The 25,150-nt window shown below is 43.1% G+C and overlaps 1 protein-coding gene across 1 annotated transcript; it reads left to right on the forward strand.

Moving 5' to 3' along the window:
- The first annotated feature begins 627 nt into the window (after positions 1-627).
- UFM1 (ubiquitin fold modifier 1) lies at positions 628-23,254 on the forward strand. Its single transcript, XM_037892755.2, has 6 exons — positions 628-836; positions 933-989; positions 4,412-4,469; positions 14,272-14,311; positions 14,760-14,792; positions 22,521-23,254. Coding segments are annotated over exons 1-6 (258 nt in total). The 5' UTR covers positions 628-834; the 3' UTR covers positions 22,589-23,254.
- Positions 23,255-25,150: the final 1,896 nt, after the last annotated feature.

Genomic DNA, 25,150 nt, shown 5'->3' on the forward strand with positions numbered 1-25,150 from the left:
TTCTTTTTGCGGATACAGACTAACGGCTGCTACCCTGAAACCTGAGATTTATTTGAGCATAAGCTTTCGTGGGTAAAAACCCCACTTCTTCAGATACATGGAGTGAAAGCTAGGGGCATCATCCCTGCCCATCCTGGCTAATAGCCATTGATGGCCCCACCCTCCAGGAGCAGTGACTCTGAAAAAGATTTGGGGGTCATGGTGGATAATCAGCTGAACATCAGCTCCCCGCCTGACGCTGTGGCCAAGCGCTAATGGGATGCTCGGCGGCAGAAACCAGGGACTCTCAAGCAGAGGCTCTAGTTGGTCCCGGGGCCAGGGCTGCTGGAACACTGCGCCCGGGCCTGAGGGCCACAATGCCAGGCGGCTGCTGGCGGACTGGAAAGGCTCCCAGCTGCCCCGGGCAAGTCACCCACCGGCCGCACACGGAGGCGAACCCCGCCCCGCCCGCGAGGTCCCTGCCAGCCTGGGAAAGTCCTTCCCGACCCCCCCCGGGCTGCTCCTCGCACCCCGCCCCGCCGCCCCCAGTCTCTGTGCACCGGGCGCCTGGGTCTCCGCGGGAGCCGGGGAGCGGGTGGGCTCAGGGGGCGGAGCCCGGCCTCGCCTCGCCTCACCGCGCCGCACAGCGGCAGGACCCAGAGTAGCTGCCCCACCGCTGCCTGTCAAGGACCCGCTCCCTGGTCCCGCTTGCTCCGTGGCGATTTTGTTCAGGCGGCGGCCGGGCAGCTCGGGCGGGGCGGAAGCGGGGCGAAGGACCCCACCGGCCGGCCGGCGCAGCGGCGGCTGACGTGTGCCTGGGGGCGGTGGCGGCGGTTCCTGGGCCCGGACCGGATCATGTGAGTGACACGGACACCCCCCTCCCCCGGCTCCCCTATCCGCCGCGGCCTCCCCCTGCCCCGCCGCCTCTAACGCTCTGTCCTCTGCCTCCCCAGGTCGAAAGTCACCTTCAAAATCACGCTGACCTCGGACCCGCGGCTGCCCTACAAAGTGTGAGTGACACCCCCCCCGCCGCCTCATGCCTTGTGCGCATGCGCTGCCACATCTACTCCACCCGCACCTACTGCCCGTCCTCCCATGGGCACCACTGCACGGGCACTGTCCCCCCTCCCTGGCCCATGGGCACCCCCCCACACCCTATGCCCCCAGCCGCCCCGCCCCTGGGCACTGTCCTCTACCCCCCCCCCCCCCGTCAAACCCCGGCCTGCCCATGGGCAACATCCCCCAGCTGCGCCACCCCCAGACACTGACCCCTGTATGCCAGTCCCTCGGCACTGCCCCCCATGCCAGCCTCTTGCCACCGACCTCCCTGCTGCCACTTCCTGTGTCTCGTCCATGGGCACCGCCTCTCTCCCTATTCCAGCCCCGCAATCACCCTGACCACAGGTACTGCCTCCCCACACCAGCTTCTCTCACACCAGTGGGCACGGCCCCCTCACACCAAACCCCTTGCCATCGACCCTCCCCACTCATGGCTATTGTCCCTCCAACTCTCTCTCCCTGCCCATGGACACTATGCCCCCGGTCACCACCGTGCCCCCAGACGCTACCTCCAGACACTGATCCACCCCCGCCCACTGATACTGTCTGCAAGCCTCCCTTAGCTGTGCCCCCAACCCACCTGTCTTGCCTACAGGCACTGCCCCTGGACCCATGAGCACTGCTCCCGCCCACATACTTCTTTGTCCATGTAGACACTGCCTCATGCCTATAGTCACAGAGTTTAAGGATAGACGAGACCACCAGATCATGTAGTCTGATTTCCTGTAGAGCATAGTTCACCATCACCACACACTAAACCCAACAACTGAAATTAGATCAAAGTATCGCAGCCCACAGGAGACTAGATTGTTCTATGCCACAGGCAGAGAACAGGAGGCACTGAAGTGCACTGATGCCAGAGGGCCCCGCAATGGCAGAAAATTGATTGAGATATACGCAGGTAATCTCGGGAAGTGACCCATACCCCATGCTGCACAGGAATGTGAAAACCCCCTAGGTTCACTGATCTGGGGGGTTTCAGAGTAGCATTCTTTCCCAACCCCATATATGGTAGTCAGTTCGACCCTGAGCATGTGAACAAGAACAAGCCAGCAAAGCACGTGAGAGTGAGTGCTTGTGCCACTTCAGCCTCCTTCTCTTTCCATGTGGGTATTGCCCCATGTCTGTAGCTTCAGTTTCACTCCATGTGGGCACTGCTTCACATCTGCTGCTTTGTCTGTGCTTTCAAGAACGTTAGTTTCAAGTGTAGCACAGATGGAAATGGCATTCTTATGGGACTGATTTGTTGCACAGTTATTTGTAATTGATGTTTTTGTGTCGTTTACTAAGGCCATGTTTACACTACACAGTTTTGTCGACATAAGGCAGCTTATGTCAAACTAACTATGGAGGTGTACACACTGCAGTGCTCCTGCCACTTTAACTTGCCTGCTATGCCTACATAATAAAACCACCTCCACGAGAGACTCAAAGCTTAGAGAGACGTAGTTAGAGCAACACAGTGTCAGTGTAAACAGTGTGTTGCTTACGTCACCATAAGTGGCCTCCAGGAGGTATCCCACAATGTCCACTGTGACCGCTCTGGTCATCGTTTTGAACTCCGCTTCCCTGCAGCCAGGTACACAGGTGAACACTCCACCCCTGTTAAAGCCCTGGGAAGTTTTGAACTTTCTCTTCCTGTTTGCTCGATGTGGAGAGCTCTCATAGCAACTTCCCAGCTGAGCATGCCAGCTCCACACAGCAAACACGCTCCTGTCTGAAGGTGGTGGATTTCCTGGGTCTGTGGGGAGAGGAGGCTGTGCAGGCACAGCTCCAGTCCAGCTGCAGGAACTTGCTTGGAGCATCAAGGGGTATGAGGAAGGGCTACGATAGGACACACACACAGCAATGCTGTGTAAAACTCAGCAGAAGACATGGGAGGCAAATAGTCACCTCTGGTGCAGAGCTGAAGACATGTTTCTTCTACAATGAGGGGGCTGGAGTCAGGATGATGGTGAATTGTGCCTCTCCTCCCCTGTTGAGCTCCTCTTATAGCCTTGTGTTCATAACACACAGCACAATACTGAAGAGCAGTGTAGGTTCCGTGCTTTCTGACACAGATGGCTGGCTCACAGATTACCAGGGCAGTTGAACAGCAGCTGGAAATCTAGTAGGACGCCCATGGAATGATGGGTCAGTGAAACCTGCATCATGTGATGCTGAACTTGCCACCATGAAACATTGCAAACTCTTTCCAAAACACCCTGTGGTCAATTACCCAGTGAGATAGCCACCATCGGTGTACTGCTTTCTGCATCAATGTAAGAGCTGCTACTGTGGATGCATTCCGCTGATACAAGGAGCATAGTGTGGACATGCAACAGCGGTTTAATTTCAATAATGGCTGTACATTGACTTAATCTTGTAGTGTAGATATAGCCTAAGTAGTAATAATTAATATATGGTTTAAAATGAGTGGTATTCCTTATAACTAGATAAAGTTTAAAAATAGGCAGAATTAGGGTGTGGTTCAAAGATACTTGGTTCTGATCTGGCTGAATTTAAATTGTTTTATTACTGTCACCTGGACAGTACTTTACAGATGCAGAAAAGGGTAGCGCTTATCTTCTTTCCCATCAAACAGATGTGTTCTTTAAAGATGGTATATAGCTTTCTACTGCTCCTGGTCTATTTATCTAGGTATCATCACTGTGGGCTGGAATGACGCACAGGACTCGTCGTTAATCTGTATGATATAGCACTGAGGCCAGGTCTACACTACAAACTTACATCAGTATAACTACATCATTCAAGGATGTAAAAAATGCATGCCTCTGAGCGATATAGTTATACCGACCTAAACCCCAGTGTAGACAGTGCCTTTCCATCGATGTAGCTATTGTCTCTTGCGGAGGTGGATTAACTATGCCAACAGGAGAAGCTCTTCCGTCGGTGTAGTAGCGTCTTCACTAAAGCCCTGAGTTCGTAACTGGCCATATTGCTCATCATGTTGGTACCACAATATGGTTTTTGAGGTCTTATTATTAAATCAGTGGTACTACTCATGGTATTAAACACCAAGCCCCATAGTAAGTGTTTGCAAGATCAGGCTGATGGTAGGGGAAAGTTGAATATGTAATCTCACACACTCAAAAAGGTATGGAGAGTAGATACTGGGAAGTCTTCCACAATTCTTATGTGGTAAACATGTTGACATGACGACTTCTGGAATGCCTGTAATAATTTATTTAAAAATAAAAACTTCAGTTATTTTTTTGCAATGTACTAGTCTTCTTTCTGTGTTTTAGGCCCTTATCATTGGGCACTCCCATTGATTTCAGTGAAATTATAATCAATAACTTTTAGAACCATTGGAATTAGTCTCTAATTTGGTCTAGAAATCATATTTTCTATTAACTCTTCTTTGTTTCAGGTTAAGTGTGCCTGAAAATACACCTTTCACAGCTGTCTTGAAGTTTGCTGCAGAAGAAGTAAGTGTTGAATTGTGACAATGTTTACATCAATAACCAAAGAGTTAAATTACAAGACTCGTGTAAATTTTTGTGTGAAATTATAGATAGCTGGGTCTAGAATGATTCATGTTGGAAGTTTGCTTTTATTGAAAAAACTCATTGGAATTTCATCAAGGCAGTTACATAATTATTCTTTCTTAAAGTAATAAAAAGTGATATCTGATCCATAACGTATTACATGGGTGTAAAATGTGTGTGTGTATGATTTAAAAATATGTAGAGATAGAAAATAGGAAGTAAACATTAAATTAATGAAAGAGAGAAACCTGGTAAGCAATAATGATTGTGGACAACAAAATGTTGTTGTCTTTTTTGCTGTAACACATTAAAACTTGTTTTGGGCTGCGTATGAAGAAGTGCCACATCACAGTTCAGTGGGGAAATGGTGCGTCTCTACTTCGCTTTGGTGAATCTACACCTGGAATATTATGATATTTTGACCTTTTTCTTACTCAAGGGAAAGTGATAGTTTGGAGGGATTTCAGAGAAAGTAAAAATGATGAAGGGGCTGGAGGGATAAATGTGAAGAAAGAGCCAGAGAAATGTGTATACATTGCTAAGTGATGACTAAGGTGGAGGCATAGCTTATAAGTATTTGAAGGGTATAAACTCTAAGGAGGAGCAGAGAAGAAGGATGGTCCAGAGGTTAGGGTGCCAGGTTAGGATTTGGGAGCCCCAGGTTCAGTTCTTTGCTTCGCAACAAACTTCCTGTGTGATCTTGAGCGAGTTACTGTTGGCTTGCCATTGTAGGAAAGTTTATACAAGTATAAAGTAAGACGTGAATTTAGGCTGTGTCTACACTGTTACTTTCAGTGCTAAAACTTTAGTCGTTCGGGGTGTGAAAAAACACACCCCATAGCGACAAAAGTTGTAGGGCTGAAAAACACCAGTATAGACAGCGCTTTATCACCAGGAGCCGTGGTCCCACCATTAAAACTATCACCCCTCATTCGGGGTAGTTATTTTTTATTGCCAGGAGAGCTCTTCCCTGGCAATAAAGCTTGACTACACTGCCCACATCGCTGTAACATGGGCAGTGTAGTCATACCCTTACACTAATATAGTTATACCAGTATAACTCGCTGTGTGGACACTCTTATTCCTGAATATTGTATTATTCCTGAATTATTATACCAGTATAGTTAAACTGATACAATTACACCAATATAGCTTCTTCTGTGGACACTCTTATTCCTGAATAAGAGTGTCCACACAAGAAGCTATGCTGGGTGTAATTGTATCAGTTTACCTATACTGGTATAATTATATCCATATAATATGGTAAACCTTTCCTGTGCAGTCAAACCCTTATTCTCTCTCTGTGCCTTGGTTAGATGGATAAAAATGGCTAAAAATAACAGTATGGCTGCAGTGGCTCAGGCTAGCCACTCAAGTACAATCCCACTTTACTCCTTTGAACGTGTACTAGAAGAAATAATAATGTATTGGCAGAGGGAATGGATTTGATGACATAGGCCATTCCATATTAGAAAGGGTTTGCCAGTATAGCTGTTCAGGAAGATCCTCTTACTGGAGATGCAATTTGCATCACCAAAGAGTGCTTTTGCCAGTATAGCTTATACCAGAGGTCGGCAACCTTTGGCACCCGGCCCACCAGAGTAAAGCCAAAGGGATGTGCTAGCCACTGCTTCCCACAGCTCCCATTGACCGGGAATGGCGAACCCTGCCCGGGTTGGCTCCGTACCTGCAGATGCGCCAGATAAACAAACTGGCCCGGCCCGTCAGTGGCTTTAGCCTGGCGGGCCGGGTGCCAAAGATTACCAACCCCTGGCTTATACCAGTTCCCCAAACAAAATAAGCTATACTGGCAAAACAACTTTTTTGATGGTATAACTGCATCCAAGGTAGGGCTTTTGTCAGCTTAGCTATATTGGTGAGGGGTGTGATTTTTTTTTTTAAACACACACTCTTAACCAAAATGGCTATGCCAGTAAAACTTTTAAGTGTAGACCAGACTTTTGTAGGTCTTTTCCATTTCAAAGGCTTTTGTGTACACTAGAAGCCCATGCTTTAAAAACAGCCATGTTAGGAAAGTATTAGTTATTAAAATGGTCCCATTAAACAACATACAGTTGCAACTAGTGTGTATTTATGTACTTTGGATCATGCCTTTTGAAATCAACGGGAGTCTTTCTGTTGACATCAGTGGGCTTTGAATCATCCCCTTTGTGTAGGTTTACAACCTAGAGGGATAATTACAGCTGTTTTCAGGAGGCTTAGAGGGAAAATGAAGAACAATTGTTGTAGTGGGCTCTTGTACCCCACGTATCATTAGAGTTCAGTTATATAAATCCACTTAGCGCACACAGAAGAAAACATTTTATTTTTAAAAGATAAGTTTTGATATTTTTATAGTTTTTTTTGGAAGCCACCTATAATACAATATGACGATGATTAGCTCTTTCACACACTGGTACAAGGATCTATTGAGGGGAGGAGGAAATAATGAAATGATCCTTTTAAAAATACTGCATTGTCTTTGGTTATTATTGTTATTTATAATATTTATTTGTACTACAATAGGGTCAACGAGCTCTAGTCATGAACCCAAGACCCCAGTGTGCTACGTGCTATACAAATATAGAATAAAAAGACTTTGCTTCCTTGCTTATTAGTTACATTCTTTGGGGAAGGGGAGAGGGGTAATTTAATTTTTAATTCAGACCACAGGTACTGCATGTATTTGGCACTGAAAAGAACAAGACCTGGTTTCTGGCTTTATAAATGGACTATACTCCTTGAATCACTTAGTTTAATGTTAACTCAGTCATTTGAATAGATGAATCATTCATTTACTGTGGAGGGAATTTTTTAAGATAACATACAGAATATCCGTAGCCCGTCAGAATAAACATGCAAGTGCTGGTTTAGAATTTTAAAAAAGCATAGTTTACAACGTGTTTCTAGAGGTAGAGAACTAAATGATTTCTAAATTATGTTTTTAGTAGGCATGCCATCTGAAATATGTAGATATTTTGTTCAGTTTATTAAGACGTTATCAATCCTTAAATATAGGTTTCATATGAGTTATGTTTTTAATACTATACCTTTTAATATTGTTACCCCTTTTGACTGAGCTGTTAGCTGAATTTGGGGTGTTGCAGGTAAGAGGAGAAATTGGTGACAGAAACAGGTATTTTCTTTGATGCAATCTTGTTTGTTTACAAAAATTATACATAAAGTTCTGTTTTCCTGAATACAATAGGAATCAAACAGCAGGAGACAGTTTCGTTACTTGCACTTCCATACCTGCTTTGCCACCAGCACTCTTTGCCCACATAGTTTTCTTTCTTAGCTTTCCATCAGGGCCACATTACCAGCACTTCTGTTACTTTTGACTTTCTTGCTGCTTCGGTCTCTCTGTCTTGCTTCTCACTCTCGCATGTGCACATACACGCACACACACCCTTAAACGATGCCCAGCTGAGCCCCTGTCCACATAGTTCATGTTCCTGAGTGGCTTGGATGTGCCTTTGTTTTGGCTGGAGACATGGGCCTGTGTTTAGGGTGGAGTCAGCTTAATTGTTTCAGCCACTTGATTACAATGTCCTGTTCGTATTTATCCTGAATATATAGCAGATGGTTATGCCTGACCCATAACAACAAAGTTGAACTCAGCCCATAGCAATATGATATTTTTTTTTGGTATGACTCTGTGAAGCAAGTATTTAAACCAAGACTTAACCATTCTTTTTATACCTAAGCATTATTTTGCCACAGATATAGCAAAGAATACAAATGTGGACGTTTCTAGAATAAACATGGTATTTGCTTTCAAAAAGCATAAGTCCAGCAAAATTGGATGGCTTTTTCTACAATATCAGATATGATCTTCACATTATTTACCCACAACAGTTTGAAATATACGCATTCCCGCAAAAAGGTCTTGATCTGGTTCCCGCTTTTTTTAACGGAGCAGGATGAATCCCCAAATCCATATTTCGGACACAAAAGCTCTGTTAAAAACAAGTTACAAAGTCAAGCACTCAAAAGTTAGAAAATGCTCGTGCAACCTTAATTTAGCCCCCCTGTTCATTATGATACAGATTTTCATTACATGATCACATACTATTTTTTCCACTGGACCCCTCCCTCATTCAATGCACATCGCCTGTTCTGGAGATGAATCAGGGCAGTGTAGTAAAGGAGGCTGCTGTCTGTAGGATCCCTGCCTCAATTGTTGCAGGAATTGAAAAGTAATGAATAACACAGGGAACTGTAAGAAGAGAAAGGATGGTTTCCTGGTTAAGGCAGCTGGATTCTATCCCTGTTTCTGCCACAGGGTTCCTGTGTGATGCTACCATGCAAGTCACTGAAACCAAACCTTACAGAGGTGGTCACTAATTATGTTTTCCTCATTTTCTGCATGCCCAACTTGAGATCTTGGGCCTCTTTTACAAAAATGCTGATCGCTCACAACTAGAGTTGAAGTCCAAGGGAGCTGTGCTTGAATATATAAAGTGGTATAAAAAGTTAAGTACGTTCAAAAATCAAGTCCTAGGCATCTCAGCTTGAGCACCCAAAATTGGTGGGTACTTTTTACCTTACTGTCTCTGTGCCTCAGCTCCCATCTGTAAAATTGAGATAATTCCACTCCATCACCTCACAGGGGTGAAGATAAATTAATTTTATGAAGCACTCATATACGAGAGTGATGAGGGCCGTAGAAAAAATCATGCAGGTATCTTCAGAGCAGGGTTTGAATATTGTGTGCTTAATGAGGTCTATGGCCACACCTTACATAAAAAAGATTAATGAACAGCTATACAATACTTTGTATTAATTTGAGCACTGTCCATCCAGTGCATTGAATGAGACAGGGATCCGATGGTAAAAAGAGTATGTGATCATGTAATTAAAGGCTGTATAGTAATGCACATGCGCAAGGGGGCTCAATTAAGGTTACACTGGAAACTTTAATTGAGGCATTTCCTAACTGTTAAGTGCTTGATTTAGCAATCTGAATAATGTTTTTTTAGTATAGTTTTTGTGGGTGTGTGTAATTTCATAGGTTTCAGAGTAGCAGCTGTGTTAGTCTGTATTCGCAAAAAGAAAAGGAGTACTTGTGGCACCTTAGAGACTAACAAATTTATTTGAGCATAATGCCTCCGATGAAGTGAGCTGTAGCTCATGAAACCTTATGCTCAAATAAATTTGTTAGTCTCTAAGGTGCCACAAGTACTCCTTTTCTTTTTTTGTAATTGCATAGTTTTTTAAACAAGCAAACTGAACAAACATAAATTCCATCATGTGGCATCATATGGACACTCAGTGATTCATCAACAGGATTGAACCTTATAGTTCAACCATGCAAATCTCTGCAATCTCAGCTAACAAAGTAACTGTTAGTAGTAGTAAGTTGTCATCCTCTGTCTGGGCCAGCAGTAAATGGGGATGAGACATTTTGCCAGTAGGTTTCACACATACTTTCAGACAACAGAGGACTGTTGGGATAGGAACCTTGGATTCCATTTCAAGCTCTGGAGGGGAGTGTGCTCTAGTAGGAGCAGACTCTTCTTGTTTCCCCAACGTGACCCCTTATGCCCCTGCCCCTCCCCCTCCAACCTGTCCCCATCCTGTCTTTTCCCCATCTCTGGCTCATTGTCCCAGTCCTTCTTCTCTTGCTTGTCCAATCCATCTCTACGCCTCAGGCTTCTCATTCAAGTCCCAGTTTCCTTGTCCAGATGGTTCTAATCTACCTTATCCCACTTCCAAACTCCCCCTCCCAAGATCCAGTCCCACTCTCCTTGCCCAGTCTCTCTCCTTCCACTGGCTCCCAGTTCTATTCTCCCTCCCTGCATTCTTCATCCAGTCCCAGTCTCCCACCTTCTCCCTGGTTCCTTGTCCCTGTATCCCCCGCTGTCTTATCCCAGTCTCTTTGCCCAGCAAATCCAGGTTCTTTCCTCACAGCCCATCTTGTCAGATCTGTCTCCCCTTCCCCCAACACACACACTCTGGTTCCTAGATGCAGCCTCCTTGTTCAGCCTCCCCCCACTTCCTCATGTCGTGTTATCTCAGTGTCTGCCTACCCCAGTTCCCAGTCCTAGTCTCTTTGTCCAACCAGTTCCAAACTGCCCTTCCTTCCTACCCAACCAATTAAAGCCTTCCCTTTTCCCATCCCCCACAGCTTCCAGTTCAAGCTTCCTCTCCCTTTCATTCCCAGTCAACACCCGCCAACCCTATTCCCTTGCTCAGACAATTCTGGTTTTCTCTTCTCCTTCCAGCCACAGTCTTGTCAGACTACTTGTCCAAATCTCCTCTTTTCTCTCTCCAAGTCCACCTTGTGTCTGCTCTGCTTTTGAATTTGGCAGTTTCCACCTTCTTACTGGCTGAGTGCCAACAGAGGTGTCACTGAGAGCACAGGACAGACAGGTTTCTTGCTCTCAGTTCCAGTGCCAAGCCACACGGCAACCTCTAGCAGCCATTACAGGGAAAGTCCAGCTTCTCTGTAGCCTTGGGCTGGAAGGAAGCATGTTCAGTCATTCACTGGAGATGGTGCATATACAGACCAGTCATATAGGAGATGTAAGAGGATGGATGCTCAGTTGCTCTTTGGGGATAGCCAGCGGTATCCTTTCCGTTACATACAGTTGGTGCATGAATTCAGCGGTTCCTTGGAACATTAGCAAATAATGAGTAACATTGGGAGCCCTATAAGCACTGATTACTGCTGCTTTCCCCTTTCATCCCAGATGTCATAGACTTGGGCCATGTCTACACTACCGCTTATGTCAGCAAAACTTATGTCGCTCAGGGGTGTGAAAATAACACTTCCGTGAGCAACATAAGTTTTGCCGGCATGAGTTGTAGTGTTCACAGCACTTTGTTGGTGGGAGAGCTTCTCCCGCCAACATAGCTTTCACTGCTCGTTGAGGTGGTTTTTTATGTCGACGGGAGAACTATTGAGTCATAGAGCCATAGGGTTAGAAGGGACCGCAAGGGTCATCTAGTCTAACCCCTTGCCAAGATGCAGGATTTGTTGTGTCTAAACCATCCAAGAATGATGGTTATCCAGCCTCTTTTTTGAAAACATCCAGTGAAGGAGCTTCCACGACCTCCCTAGGCAGTCTGTTCCATTGTCCTACTGTTCTTACAGTTTGGAAGTCTTTCCCTGAGATGTAATCTAAATCTGCTATGCTATAGCTTGAACCCATTGCCACTTGTCCTGCCCTCTGTGGCAAGAGAGAACAACTTTTTTTATGGCAGCCTTTCCACTATTTGAAGACCGCTGTCATGTACCAGTCTTAATCTCCTCTTTTCCAAACTAAACATACCCAGTTCCTTCAGCCTTTGCTCATATGGCTTGCATTCCATCCTTCTGATCATCTTTATCTCTTGCCTCTGGATCCTTTCCAGCTTCTCCATATCCTTTCTATACATAGGTGACCAAAAGTGGACACAGTACTCCAGCTGAGGCCTAACCAGCACCGAGTAGAGCGGTACTATCACTTCCCGTGACTTGCATGCAATGCCGCTGTTTTTTGCAACTGCATCGCATTATTGGTTTATGTTGTGGTTGTGATCCACCACAACTTCCAGATCCTTTACAGCAGTGCTGCTGCCAAGCCGGTTATCCCCTATTCTGTATTTGTGCATTTGGTTTTTCTTCTCTAATTGTAGCACCGTACATTTGTCTTTGGTTGAATTTCATTTTGTTGTCTATAGCCCAGTTCTCCCATTTATCAAAATCTCTTTGAATTTTAGCTCTATCCCCAGCTTTGTGCCATCTGCCAGTTTGAACAGTATGCTCTCTAGTCCTACATCCAGGTCATTAATAAAGATGTTAAATAACTCCAGACCCAGAACAGATCCCTGTTAATCCCTCTTGAGACCTCCTTCCAATCTGACATTATTCGATTCAGAGGGACTCTTTGTTTGTAGTTGTTTAACCGGTTCTATATCCACTTAATGGCAGTTCCTCTGAGCCCACATTTCTCCAGCTTACTTATTAGACTGTCATGTGGGACTGTGTCAAAAACCTTGCTAAAGTTTGGGTATATTAATGTCCACCACTTTCCCTCTATCCACCAAACCAGTTATCCTGTAAAAGAAGGAAATCAAGCTGGTTTGGCATGATTTGTTCTTAATATGTCCATGCTTCTGGTATTCACAAATTGAATATTTTATTCATTGCTCTATTAGCTTCCCAGGTATCAAGGTCAGGTTGACTGGTGTACAGATCCCTGGCTTCTCCTTTTCCCCTTTTTTAAAAATGGGCACTACATTAGCCCTTCTCCAGTCTTCTGGGACCGCTCCTGTCATTGATGCATTTACAAATATTATTGTCTATGTTTACCTACATTTTAAATGTATACCAGGACTCAGATTAAAAAAACGAAAAGGAGGCTTGAATCAATGTGACTTTCTCTGGTAACAGTAACCCTTTGTCCACACCTGCTATTTTCTCCTGTACCCTGATGTTAAGCATAATATGTGGTAGACCATTTGAGTCCAGAAACAGAGCATACTGGATCAGATCTTTCAAAGATTTAAGCTTGTGAGTCACTTTATGGACCTGTGCGTTTACAGGATGGGGATGTTCGATTGGAAGCTCTTTGAAGCAAGAACTGTATTTTACTATATCTTTGTACACTACCTAGCACAATGGGGTCCAATTCTGGCTGGGACCTATGGACAGTACTGCCACATAAAAATAATATCGTAGTCCATCAAAATTCCTAACTATTTTCAATGCATTACCTTAATATAGAAAAATCAAGTAGCCTGAAGTGAGTGTTTCAATCCAAGAGACTTTTGAAAGACTTACTGAAAATGCGGTCAGAAGTGCAGAATAGAGTCTATTTTCTATCTGGCCAGCTGTGACAGGTGGTTTTTTTTGGTTTTTGGTTTTTTTAAAGGAGTTAGCAGTTTATGAAATGGTTGTAAATTCCCCCACATAAATTGTCTCAGTAGCAGACCATCCCTGCCCAGCCCCAAGTCTAGTCGAGCAGGAACTCTGCATTGTGATTCCGCTCATTGTGCTCTTAATAAATGTTACTAAATATGCACACAAATGATTTTACAGTTGCTCATGCACTGAAAAACACCATAGCTCTCAATACCGGGACTGTGTACGTTTCAGATTTCAGCCATTTTTGGTATAGCCATGTCTTTAAAAAAATAAAATAAAATCACGTTTATGCAAAGACCAAGGCTCCAATTCTGCAAATTCTTATGCACACGCTTAACTTTGTGTCCATGAATTGATAGTTGAGTAGATTCCGTGAAATTGTTTATGTACATAAGTGTTTGAAGGTTTTATTTCGCCATTTTTATTGCAGAAGGTTCTGGCATCTATATTTGGTCAATTTAAATTAAAGCAAATTATAAAACAAAATTGCATATTTGTTCCAGAAATGTATGCAATTTAGTAGTTACTCATTTTCATCAACATTTTTGGTGCTGCTCCTTACAGTATTATCAGAATTATTATTTTTTGAACTTTTCAATTAGCATAATTTTGACATTATTTCCAGATTTTTTTTCAGATGATTAGATCTAATCAGCTGTTTTAACACTGTGTACTTTGTTCCATGTAACCTCTTAGTGCATAATAAGCTTTGATTGTAAACTATTATTTTGATAGTCCTATAAAATCTGAAGAGAATTTTTTCCCATAATTATTCTTTATACAGGCCTAAGCATCTAAAATTACAACAGAGTTTGAATGTTCATTGTAGTATTTTCCACTTTGTTGTCTGTCTTTAAAACTAATTTGTCATACTTTTGTTTCCTTTAGTTCAAAGTTCCTGCAGCAACAAGTGCTATTATAACAAATGGTAAGAATATGGTTTTTATATTGTTGATTCAGTTAAGCTGTATTCCAGAAAAGTATAAGCAGGTTTTCTCTCTAACCTAACCAGCATACAAACTGATGAGCTTTAAAAGTAATACCTCACTGTTATACATAATGCTGGTGCATGGGGTTTTGCCATTAATATTGTATTGCTATTTGAGAGGTTTTATTCTACAGCATATCTTGTGGTTCGCTATGCTGAAATTTTTATCATCAGCTGTAAATAATAAAGCTGACTAGCGATACTTTTTGGCAATAGGAAATTAATAAAGACTGATATTTAATAATTATTACAGTATATTGTTTAGAACCTTGTATATTTTGCATTCATTTTAATGTTGTAAGTTTACACTACGAGATACTTGGATCTTTTTTTGTTTTAGCCCCTAAATCAAACTGTTTTTGTTTGTTTGTTTGTTTTTAAAACTTAGATGGAATAGGAATAAATCCTTCACAGACAGCGGGTAAGTAGTTATTTGTGAATTCCAATTTAAAAAAAAAAAGAATTATTTTTTATTCCGTTACGATGCATCACAGTGAATGACTTATGTTCTCATCTAGTTTATCCAAGTTTTAACAGCTTTTCAAATAGGGATCCAGAAGTACTAAATAGTGGCTGAAAACTGCATCCAAAGCCTCATGTCAAACATTAAGATCATATAATTATTGCTCAATATTTTGTTTATTTAGATCTGTGAAACAGTAGGTGCCTAGCTAATATTCCAGCTAATATTCGCATAAATACTTAATATGATAATGAAAAAGAAATAGCAACCCCATAATATAATACTAAATAACCATGCAGGGAAAAAACAACAACCTTTAACTTACCCTGTACATCACTCAGCAATATTTACTACTTCTGCAGCCTTTCTAAATAGATTTAGCAGTGTGCCCTGAAGGTCAACTGGTTAAAGCTACTTTGGACTGGGTGAGAGAAACATTCCAAAGGAAAGGGAAACATTCCTGCCAGCAGTCTCCTCTCACTCATATCGAGGGGGATCCAGTTAAAGGACCTCTTCTGATCTCAACTGCGGCAATGTGCCACAGAGAGAGAGGTGGTCTCTCAAATAGGAAGGTTTGAAGTCATTTTAAAATCAACATCTTAACCTGCACCCAGAAACACACAGACAGCCAGTGCAGATTTTGGAGGCTTGATTGGGTATGCGCCTGGAAAGACGCTCTGTTTACAAAGCAGGCTGCTGCATTCTGCCCTAGCTTACCTTACAAATAAATTTAAGGTTTAACCTTAAGAGAACATTGCAGTAGTCTAGTCTCCAAGTGACAAAGGCACGATTTATGTTGGCCAGGTCCACTGTGGAAAGACTTTTGTGACTTTTGCCAAATCTTCTGATTGCTTTACCGAGCCTACCAATATCATCTCCTTCTTATCTGGATTGAGCCTCAGCCAGATCTAACTCATCTGTGTCCCAGTCTCCACCAAACGTTGTGGAAGACACACAACCACTCGGGATCAAAAGAGAGAAAAATGAAGCTGGGTGTTTTCAGCACATTTGAAATACAACAACTCTTTATTTCCCACTAAGGCCCAGTCCCACAAAGGACTTAAGCACCTTGCTGAATCAGGGTATAGTCCACTAACATCCTCATATGTACACTGAATGAGAAGGAGGAGAGATTAATAAGACTGGGACTTTACAGCTTGGAAAAGAGTCGACTAAGGTGGAATATGATAAAAGTCTATAAAGTCATGACTGGTGTGGAGAAAGTAAATAAGGAAATGTTATTTACTCATTACTACACCAAATGAAATTAATAGGCAGCAGGTTTAAAACAAAAGGAACCTTTTCTTCACAGAAAACACAGTCAACTAGTGGAACTCTTTGCCAGAGGATGTTGTGAAGGCCCAGACTATAACAGAGTTAAAAAAACCCAAAAAACTAGATCAATTCATGGAGGATAGGTCCATCAATGGCTATTAGCCAAGATGAGCTGGGATGCAACCCCATTCTTTGAGTGTCCCTAGCCTCTGTTTGCCAGAAGCTGAGAATGGGCGACAGGATGGATCGCTTGATTACCTGTTCTGTTCATTCCCTCTGGGGCACCTGGCATTGGCCACTGGGCTAGATGGACAGGACACTGGGCTAGATGGACCTTTGATCTGACCCAGTATGGCTGTTCTTATGAGAACAAGATAGAATCTTAGAGAATCTAAGGCAGATGATAAATCTAATAATGCAGTATGGATACTTGAACTTCATCCATCACCACTAGAAAGTCATCTCGGAATGTTACAAGAGCAATATCGTAATTGACATGGGTCAAATAAATCAGAGGCATCTAGGTACCGAGAGTTCTCACCACAATCTTCTCATGATTCTTAGCTGCAAAAGGAAGATTAGATGCAGGGTGATTGGAAGCCAGATTGTCAACGTCAGGTGACGGTTTCTTAAATATGTACCGATGCTGCTAAGCAATGCTGGCACGTTGCCCTTCTGAAAGTGTTGAAAGTCTTCACCAGCAGTAGGTTCTGCACATTCACTGGTATTTAGTGCCCCATGCTTCAGTTGTCATGGGTCATACGTAAACCTAGATGACTTATGACAAAGCTGTTTATCAATAGACATGGTATCATGTACTACTCTTGGGGGAATTCTGTGCCACTGCGCATGCTCGAATTTATTTCCCACACAGATTTCTTTGCTTCTCCACAGAAAAATGACTTTCTGATGGGGAAACAAAGGGAAGCCACAAGCACGGTATTGTGATCCTCCCCAGGCGTATGTTTCAGGTGCCCAGGGCAGCTGGCAGAGAGGTAAATCACTGTGGTGCAGGAGGCAGGGCTGGGGAAGACCCAGCTCCCTACCCTGTGCTGGGCTCAGCTGCTAGTCCTGGCTGGACTGGGGACAACGGGATTTCCTCTTGCCTTCCACAGCATCTGGGGCTGGGTCAGACCCACCACCAGATTTCTCCCCAACTGCAGGAAGCTCTGCAAACTCCCCCATCCCCCCGCTTCCTGCACCCATCACTCCTCAGCTGCAGAGGGAGGGATGCCTGTACAGGGAGTGGCTCCCCCATCCACGCAATCCCCATGCATCGAGACCCCCTCATACCCAGACCCTCCCTTCGATCCTCACTCCCCTGCACTCAGAACCTCCCCGATGAGCCCCACTGCCCCCGCATCTGGACCACCCCCAACAAAACACCCAGATCCCCACCCCACCAAGCCCCAATCAGCTGCACCTGGATCCCCACCACACTGAGCCACACTCCTCCAGCATCTGGATACCCCACTGATTCCCCCCTCCCACCAGACCCTCCCCTACAGAGCTCTAGATCCCCACATCCGGACACCCCCCGCCTCCGCTGAGCCCCAATCACCTTCACCCCTCCCCCCCAGAGTCCCGTTACCATTGCACCCAGACCCCCCCACAACAAGCCCCTGTACATCCAGATCCCTCCTTCACCCGGATCCCTTACTGAGCCACCTGCACCCAGATTGCCCCACACAGAACCCTTTCAACCCACACCTGGATCACCCCCACACTAAGCCCCTCCACACTTGGATCCTAGTCTTGCTGAGCCTGCCTGCCCACACCTGGTGCACCTGCACAGAGTGGAGATGTTTCTGGGGCAGGCCCAGTCCTTGTGCTGTGTCAGGGTTGGGTGCAGCCTCACTGCTGAGTTCGGGGTGGGGGGAACTGCACAGGGATCTCCCACCTCTGTGCAGCCAGTGGCCTGTGCTCCCCAGTGCCATGCTCAAGCCTCCACGTTTATTTGACAAATAAAATTTGCAGAATTTTAAAATATTGTGCGCAGAATTTTTAATTTTTTGGTGCAGGATTTTTATTGTTTCAGCTCAGAATGCCCTCAGGAGTAATCATGTACTTACCGATATACAAGAACTCGTGTTTTTAATATTTTAATTTAAGATGCTTTTGGTGCTTTAAAATCTCATTTGATAGAGCAATTGTTTCAGTCTTTAGAAACCTCAGAACGTGAGGATCTATTGGAAAAAATTTAATGTTATCCCTGCAGATCTCAGTCATTCCATGAGAAGACACAGTCCTTCCGTGCCATTCCCCTGTCTCCCCACCCCAACAACAGTAATGTTATTATGCCAAAATATAATCTCTCCTCCTCCCCCACATTGACTGTGAGTTACCTCCATTTTGGGAGGGGGAAGTAAAAGATGCAGAGCAGGAGTTAAAGCAATCCAACCAGCATTAACTCCCATACAGATTTCCATTTGGAAGACGCTCTGGTTTGGGAGCAAGCATGCCGTACCTTTATAAAGAAAACACTGTTGCATTAATGGTAGAGGCAGGGAGAAAGGGGCAGGAGTGAGGGGTGTGTGAATGGGGGTAAATGTAGGCCTGTTTAAATAACATTTTTGCAGCTTTTGTGTGGTTTGTAGTGGCACAAGTACATTTCATCCAGATTAGAGTGTTTAGTCGTCAGGGTATCAGATTCATTGTTCAAGCCCTAATGTGTTTGGATATAATCTGCTATATTTTCATGTTTCCTTTGTTGTGCTTTGGCTTTGTGAGTAGCATAAAATAATACAATAGCCATATAAAATCTTTTGGCTTTTTTGTGCTTCAGCAGTATATGCTCCTGGCAAACCTCTTAAAAGTATATGCTTGTGGCAGGACACTCCAAGTGCGTGGATCTGCCAGCCCTCATTAGGCTGGACAAATAGAATGTTTTAAATCACCACCACTGTGCCTAAAGTGTCCCTTAGTTTTAACTTCAAGGGAAACAGATAAATATTGCTCCACTGTAGTGATAACTTGGACAAGTGTTAAAGATTTTGATCTCTGTCATAAAAGCAAGCACTTAGCAGAAGTGATGTTGAGGCTTCTGGGAGAGAACTTGTAACAGGCATATTTTCACACATAAGTACCAAGGGATTAAGTGCCTTAGATATTTGTCACATGTAGGTAGATTTTTTGGGGAATAGAATTGAAATTTGTACAGGAAATACTCCCTAAATGTTAGATATTTTTACTTAAAACTGCTTTATCTTCCTGAAAAGCCTGTCACTACCTGCACTATAGGCCTGCTATCCATTTAAATTGTGGTTAAGGTTCTACAGAAGCTAGGTTTTGTTTTCTCAGTCACACTAGTAGTTTGCAGTCTCAGTGTACCTGTGTTTTTTGTATTATCATTGGATTGGAACAGCTACCTAAGGATTGGACAGTGCTTCCTAAAAGGTGGACTTACTCTCAGCCCTTGTTTTCTCCGTCTTTCTTTCACTTCCTGTGTGGTCTCATTTCTCCACCACCATCACTACCACCACCCTTTATGTCCCTTTATCAGTTACTCCCCCTCCACTCTCATTTTACTTTCTCATGTTATCTCATCTTCTTTCCACCTCCAACCTTGTGGTGGTGGTCTGTGTCATTCCCTGTCCAACCATTATTCTCTGTTTTATTCTCCCTCCCTACTTTGGTTTTCCTGATGCATTGTTCCAACCTGTCCTATTGTATGTGTGAGCATTAAAGTGAAATTTACTAAATTCCTGATCTCTGAAGTGTACTGTCTGCAGGTTGTTAAGATATTGGAAAGTGGTCTTCACTTTGCTGCCCGTACAATACAGCTGACTGAGAGAGAAGGAAGGAATTAAGGAGGAGGAAAAGAGACACGCAAAAATAGTATATAATTTTCTGTTTTCAGAGGCAGAGATGAGGAACCGCTGACAGGGCTAGAAGATACATTTTTAGTATAATACATAAAAGTAGAGGAGTGAGTCTGTTTTTCTCTTCAATGTCCTGCTCAGGAAAGAGATTAAAAAGTACTGCTGCAGAGATGTAGAGAGATGATTCTTTCAACTTCTAACCACTGAAATAAATATTTCTTAAGGCTCCACTAGATTTCTTTCTTCATTTCATTTACAGTTTGAGCTGGTCATAATGTTTTAAAAGAAAAGAAATGGAAAAAGTTTTGACTAAATTTTCACATTCTCCTCCTCCCCCCTTCCAACCAAATATAGAACTGGTCAAACTTTGCCCGCTCTCTTTTTACACATGCGCGCGCACACACACACTTTTCATAGCTCTGTTTACAAACCAGGATATCAAGATGACTTATCGCTTTCTAATTTTTGGTTTTAGATGTATATTTTAATCGCCATCTCTAGCAGACACTTTGGTTGACATTCAGATTTGAGAGGTTAAGCATCCAATCAAGAAAGCTTTTTTCATTTGAGGCTTTATTCCCTGATATACAAATACCTGTGAACAGGTAGTCACCTATAACATATGTTGACAATAGGGAAGAAAATTTTGAAGGAAATCTGATTTTAATGATGTTTGACTGCTTTGAGGTTCATAGAGCACAGAATGGGTAACATTTAAGTTAATTTAGGACTATGTTTTGATATTACAAACCGTCCAGTGTAAGAAACAGTAGTATGGAGGAGTTGAAAATCTACTTTCCAGCCTTCTGGCTGCTCCAGATTGGCCTAAACTGTATCAAGTCTATACCCAGTGCTGTGGAATCTCCCTGATGTACTGCACCGCCGAGGTTCATTTGGGTGTGTGGGAAAGAGCAGAGCCAAGATTCCACCCACTCTCCTCCTGACTCCCTTCAGTGCACCTCTAGAAAACGGTGGAAGTAGCAACTCTGCTGAACCTGCTTCTCCCTTTGTGTTGCTTCCCGTGATGTGGGTAGCTGGTACAGAGTTTAAGGGCATCTTGTGCCCCTGTACCTCCACCAAGAGATGTGTATATAAATGTGTATATATATATACCTGTATATAAATTCATAGTAAGATCACCTTAGACTTGGAGAACTTTAAAAACCTGTAAGAAGACTCAATGCATTAGACAGCTGTGAAAAAAGTTCTTGAAAACACAAGCTAATGATTGAGGAGCTGACTTTTCCTGCTTCATTGTTATTCAAGAAAGATAGTACATTTATATTCAAACAAAAAATTATGTTGCGCTAGTTAAGGTTGGGAGTATGTGTCAGTGATGTTAGGGTTGCCAGGTGTCCGGTTTTCGACTGGAACACCCGGTCAAAAAGGGACCCTGGCGGCATTGGTCAGCACTGTTTACCAGGCTGTTAAAAATCCGGTTGGCGAGGGGCTGGCTCCGCACAGCTCCCAGGAAGCATTTGGCATGCCCCTTCGACTTCTAGGCATAGAGGTGGCCACGGGGGCTCCGCGTGCTGTCCCCACCCCGAATGCCGGCTCTGCAGTTCCCACTGGCCGGGAACCTGCCCCAGCTCTGAGCCCCCTCCCACACCCAAACTCCTTCCCAGAGCCTGCACCCCCTGCTGCACCCCAACCCCTTGCCCCAGCTCAGAATTCCTTCCTGCACCCAAATTCCCTCCTGGAGCCCATACCCCTTCCCGCACTCCAACTCCCAGCCCTGAGCCCCCTCCCACACTCCGAACTCACAGCCCCACCCCGGAGCCCACCCTCCCAGCTGGAACCCTCACCCCCCCTCCATACTCCAACCCCGCCCCACGCAGGTGCACCCTCCCACACACTGAGCCACTCATTTCTGCCTCTACCCCAGAGCCTGCACCCCCAGCCAGAGCCCCCCTCCACTCACACACCCCAACCCTCTGCCCCAGCCTGGTGAAAACGAGCGAGTGAGTGAGGGTGGGGGACAGCGAGCAATGGAGGAAGGGGGAGATGGAGTGACCTGGGGCGGGGCCTCTGGGGTGGGGCAGGGCAAGGGTGTTCGGTTTTGAGCACTTTGTTTAATTTTTGTGACAGCTAGCTAGACTGTACTACTTAATCTACAATCTTAAAAACTCATTACCGTGCACAATATATGGTATGAATAAAGCAGCCACAGCCGGCTGTACATAATGCTGGGAGGCCTTGAAAGCATAGTGTATTTGCAATATCTTTGCTTTTTATTCTTTCCTTGAATTTTTGTTGTTATGTTTAAAATCATGGTGAAACTATTAATTTATATTGTTAACTAATGAGCTTAATATGTAACCTTGTGCCTGGCTTTTTTGTTTTAAATTGCAAAGTGTTCATTAGACTGTGCGTATGTGAGAGGAACTGGAAAATGTTATAAAGCACACAGTCAGTTTCTCATGCGTAAGAGACATTCTGACTATGTAATTGAAAACTGAAACATGATGATATTATTGTTCCTAAGATCATACTTACACCTTTTGGTAACTGATTTCCTTGAAGAGCTCTTATTGATAACACATACGTGTATTTAACCTATAGGTGACCAATTTTCTCTTTTTTTGTGTAGGAAATGTTTTCCTAAAGCATGGTTCAGAACTACGGATTATTCCCAGAGATCGTGTTGGGAGCTGCTAATATCTACTGAGTGGTTTTGGAACAAGTGAAATCACCATGTTAAAGAATAAATGGTCATATTTATTTTGGAATTAGTACAACTAATGAATCAGCCTGTTTTAAAATTACTTACAATGACTTCCTGGGATTTAAAAATTAATTAAAAACAGAGTTTTCATTTTCTTTCCCTGTTAGCATTTAACAAATCATAAGCTGGCCTGGCCCTTCATCTACTAACAGAAGAATGGTCTGATGTAATGCTATATTCTTGAAAGCAGGATGGACCTCTTTCTTTTTACTAACAGAACCTCTTAGGAAATGTTATTGAAAACAAAAGGGCAAACCTTGTCAGTAGAAACATACAACTGTGATTGATGGATTAATAACAGAATCCTGTATTTAGAAGTTCATTTCATGGAAGGAGAATCATGTGTTTGATTTTTAGAAAAGGAGACCATTAGGAGAAATGCTTTCCTACTGAAAGCTAAAAAACATAAGTTTAAGCCCTGAATTATGTATAATGTACATTGTCAAACTCAAAGAAACAGTTTTCCTCACAGTTAAAATTGTCAGTCCAAATCGAAGGGGTATCTTGAAAACTTCAGACTCTTGTTACTGAAATGTGCAGAGAACTTCTAAGAAATGTAAATACTTGGCTACAATCATAAGGTACTGGAAAAAAATTAATTAAAGAAAAATAAATATACTTTTGTTAAATCTTCATTTGAGCTTCATTGGTCAAACTAGCTTTTACAAATTTTCACTGATGCTGGATTTAACATTTTAAATAAAGTGCCCTCAACTGAAAGGTGGTGTAAAAACACAAATCATGGGAATCCCATGTGCTGTATGATAGGGATTTATCGGTTGAGTACTACATTCCTTCATCAGCAAACATATTTATTTGAGGAAAATGTCTTAGTTTGTTGCTACTATGTGTTACTTGGAAAACAGTGTTGGAATCACTTGTATGTTTGTATGTTCAGAAATTAAGCATTTTGTTTATAAATTGTCTGAAGTTAAATTGTTACATCAACCACTGACCTACATTGGAGAAACCAGTGTGTCTTGTTTTGACCCACAATGATATACTGTAGTTTCAAGATAGTATGCATTTTGCCAAACAAATCATTATTGCATTTTATCTATCCTCATACATTTAATTTATTGAGGTTACAAAAAATTGAACAATAAACAATAATACTTTGTAAAAACAAGTATTTGTCATGTATGTCTTTATCTCATTCAGAAAACAGACCCAGAGGGGACTCGGAAAGGTGTAATGGTGGCTAATGCTATTCACAGGCACCCGAGTTCCCTTCTTAATGGAAATGAAGAAATGCGCATGTGGAGGCCCCCTACATGTTCACATGTGAAGGAGGCATACAGACTCCTGCATTTTTCAGCTCTGTCTGAACTGCCTGTATTTTGGTTTCCCTTTAGCAGAGTAAACAGTGTCCTGGAAGGAGGGGAGGGAGAAAAGAAAGAGTTGAAGCAACTTGTGTTCATTCATCATTTTCCCAATCAGATTGTGGTAATAAATTAGAAAGTGTGCACTTACACCTTTTAAGCAGTATACTCTGAAATTCATTATAAATGGAGAGATCCCTATTACAGTAAATTTTATGGTATGTTGATTTAAAGGGCAAAGTGCATAACTTCTATTAATATATTGCCACGATATAATTAGAATGAACAGAATTAATTGCTTCTAATTTTTGTCCTCAAGACTGTTTGGCTGGATAGCTGAAAACCACTTGCCATCAGAGCATAAAAAACAAACATGGAGTTTCTCTAATCAAGAAGTTTTCTTGTCTGTACAAAGTGCAATACAGCTTAAAGCCTACCAAATTCTAAGGTCACTTGAAAAGCTTCAGCATCTTTTTATGCGTTATATAAAGGGAACTAGGTTAAAAAAATAATTTCAAATGCTATATACATGCATTTTATTATAAATACACTCAAGTAATACCTTGACCATTTTAATAAACAGATTTGACCTATTTCAAATTGTAACGAAGAAAATTGAGTAGATATTGTGAAAAGGATCTCAGCAGCTTGGAACAATGAATGATCACGTAGTATTGCATGTGTGTATTCTTGCAGTACGTTCTTTTAAACCTGGGCATAACTCTCCTTACCATTAAAGCAAATGATGTGTTGCATCAGTAGTAAAAGGCTTGTTGAACTCTTTGTGGGCGTGCAGTCTGATTTGATGTGATTTTCCATTTTGTTATGACCAAATTATGTTTGACACTTGGGGCGGGGGCGGGGAGGAGAGGGAATAACCAGGGACAAATTTCCAGGGGCTCTCAGCATTCATAGTTGAGGTGAGATTTTTCAAAGGAGGTTAGTATAGAACTCGGCATCCAAAGTGGTGTGTACTTTTGGAATCTGGCTAGTTATGGGAGTTGAGCTCTTCGTAAAATCTGGCTCTGATTGTGAGTGTTGAGCTGTTTTTGAAAATCTGCCCCTTGGAGTCTAATCCAAAGTTTATTGAAGTGCTCGCCTTGACTTTAGTATGTGTTAGATCACTCCTCTGGTGAACAGACACATGCAGCCAATTCTTGGGCTGGTTTGTGC

The sequence above is a fragment of the Chelonia mydas genome, chromosome 1, assembly GCF_015237465.2.
Source record: "Chelonia mydas isolate rCheMyd1 chromosome 1, rCheMyd1.pri.v2, whole genome shotgun sequence".
NCBI classification, from domain to species: domain Eukaryota; kingdom Metazoa; phylum Chordata; order Testudines; family Cheloniidae; genus Chelonia; species Chelonia mydas.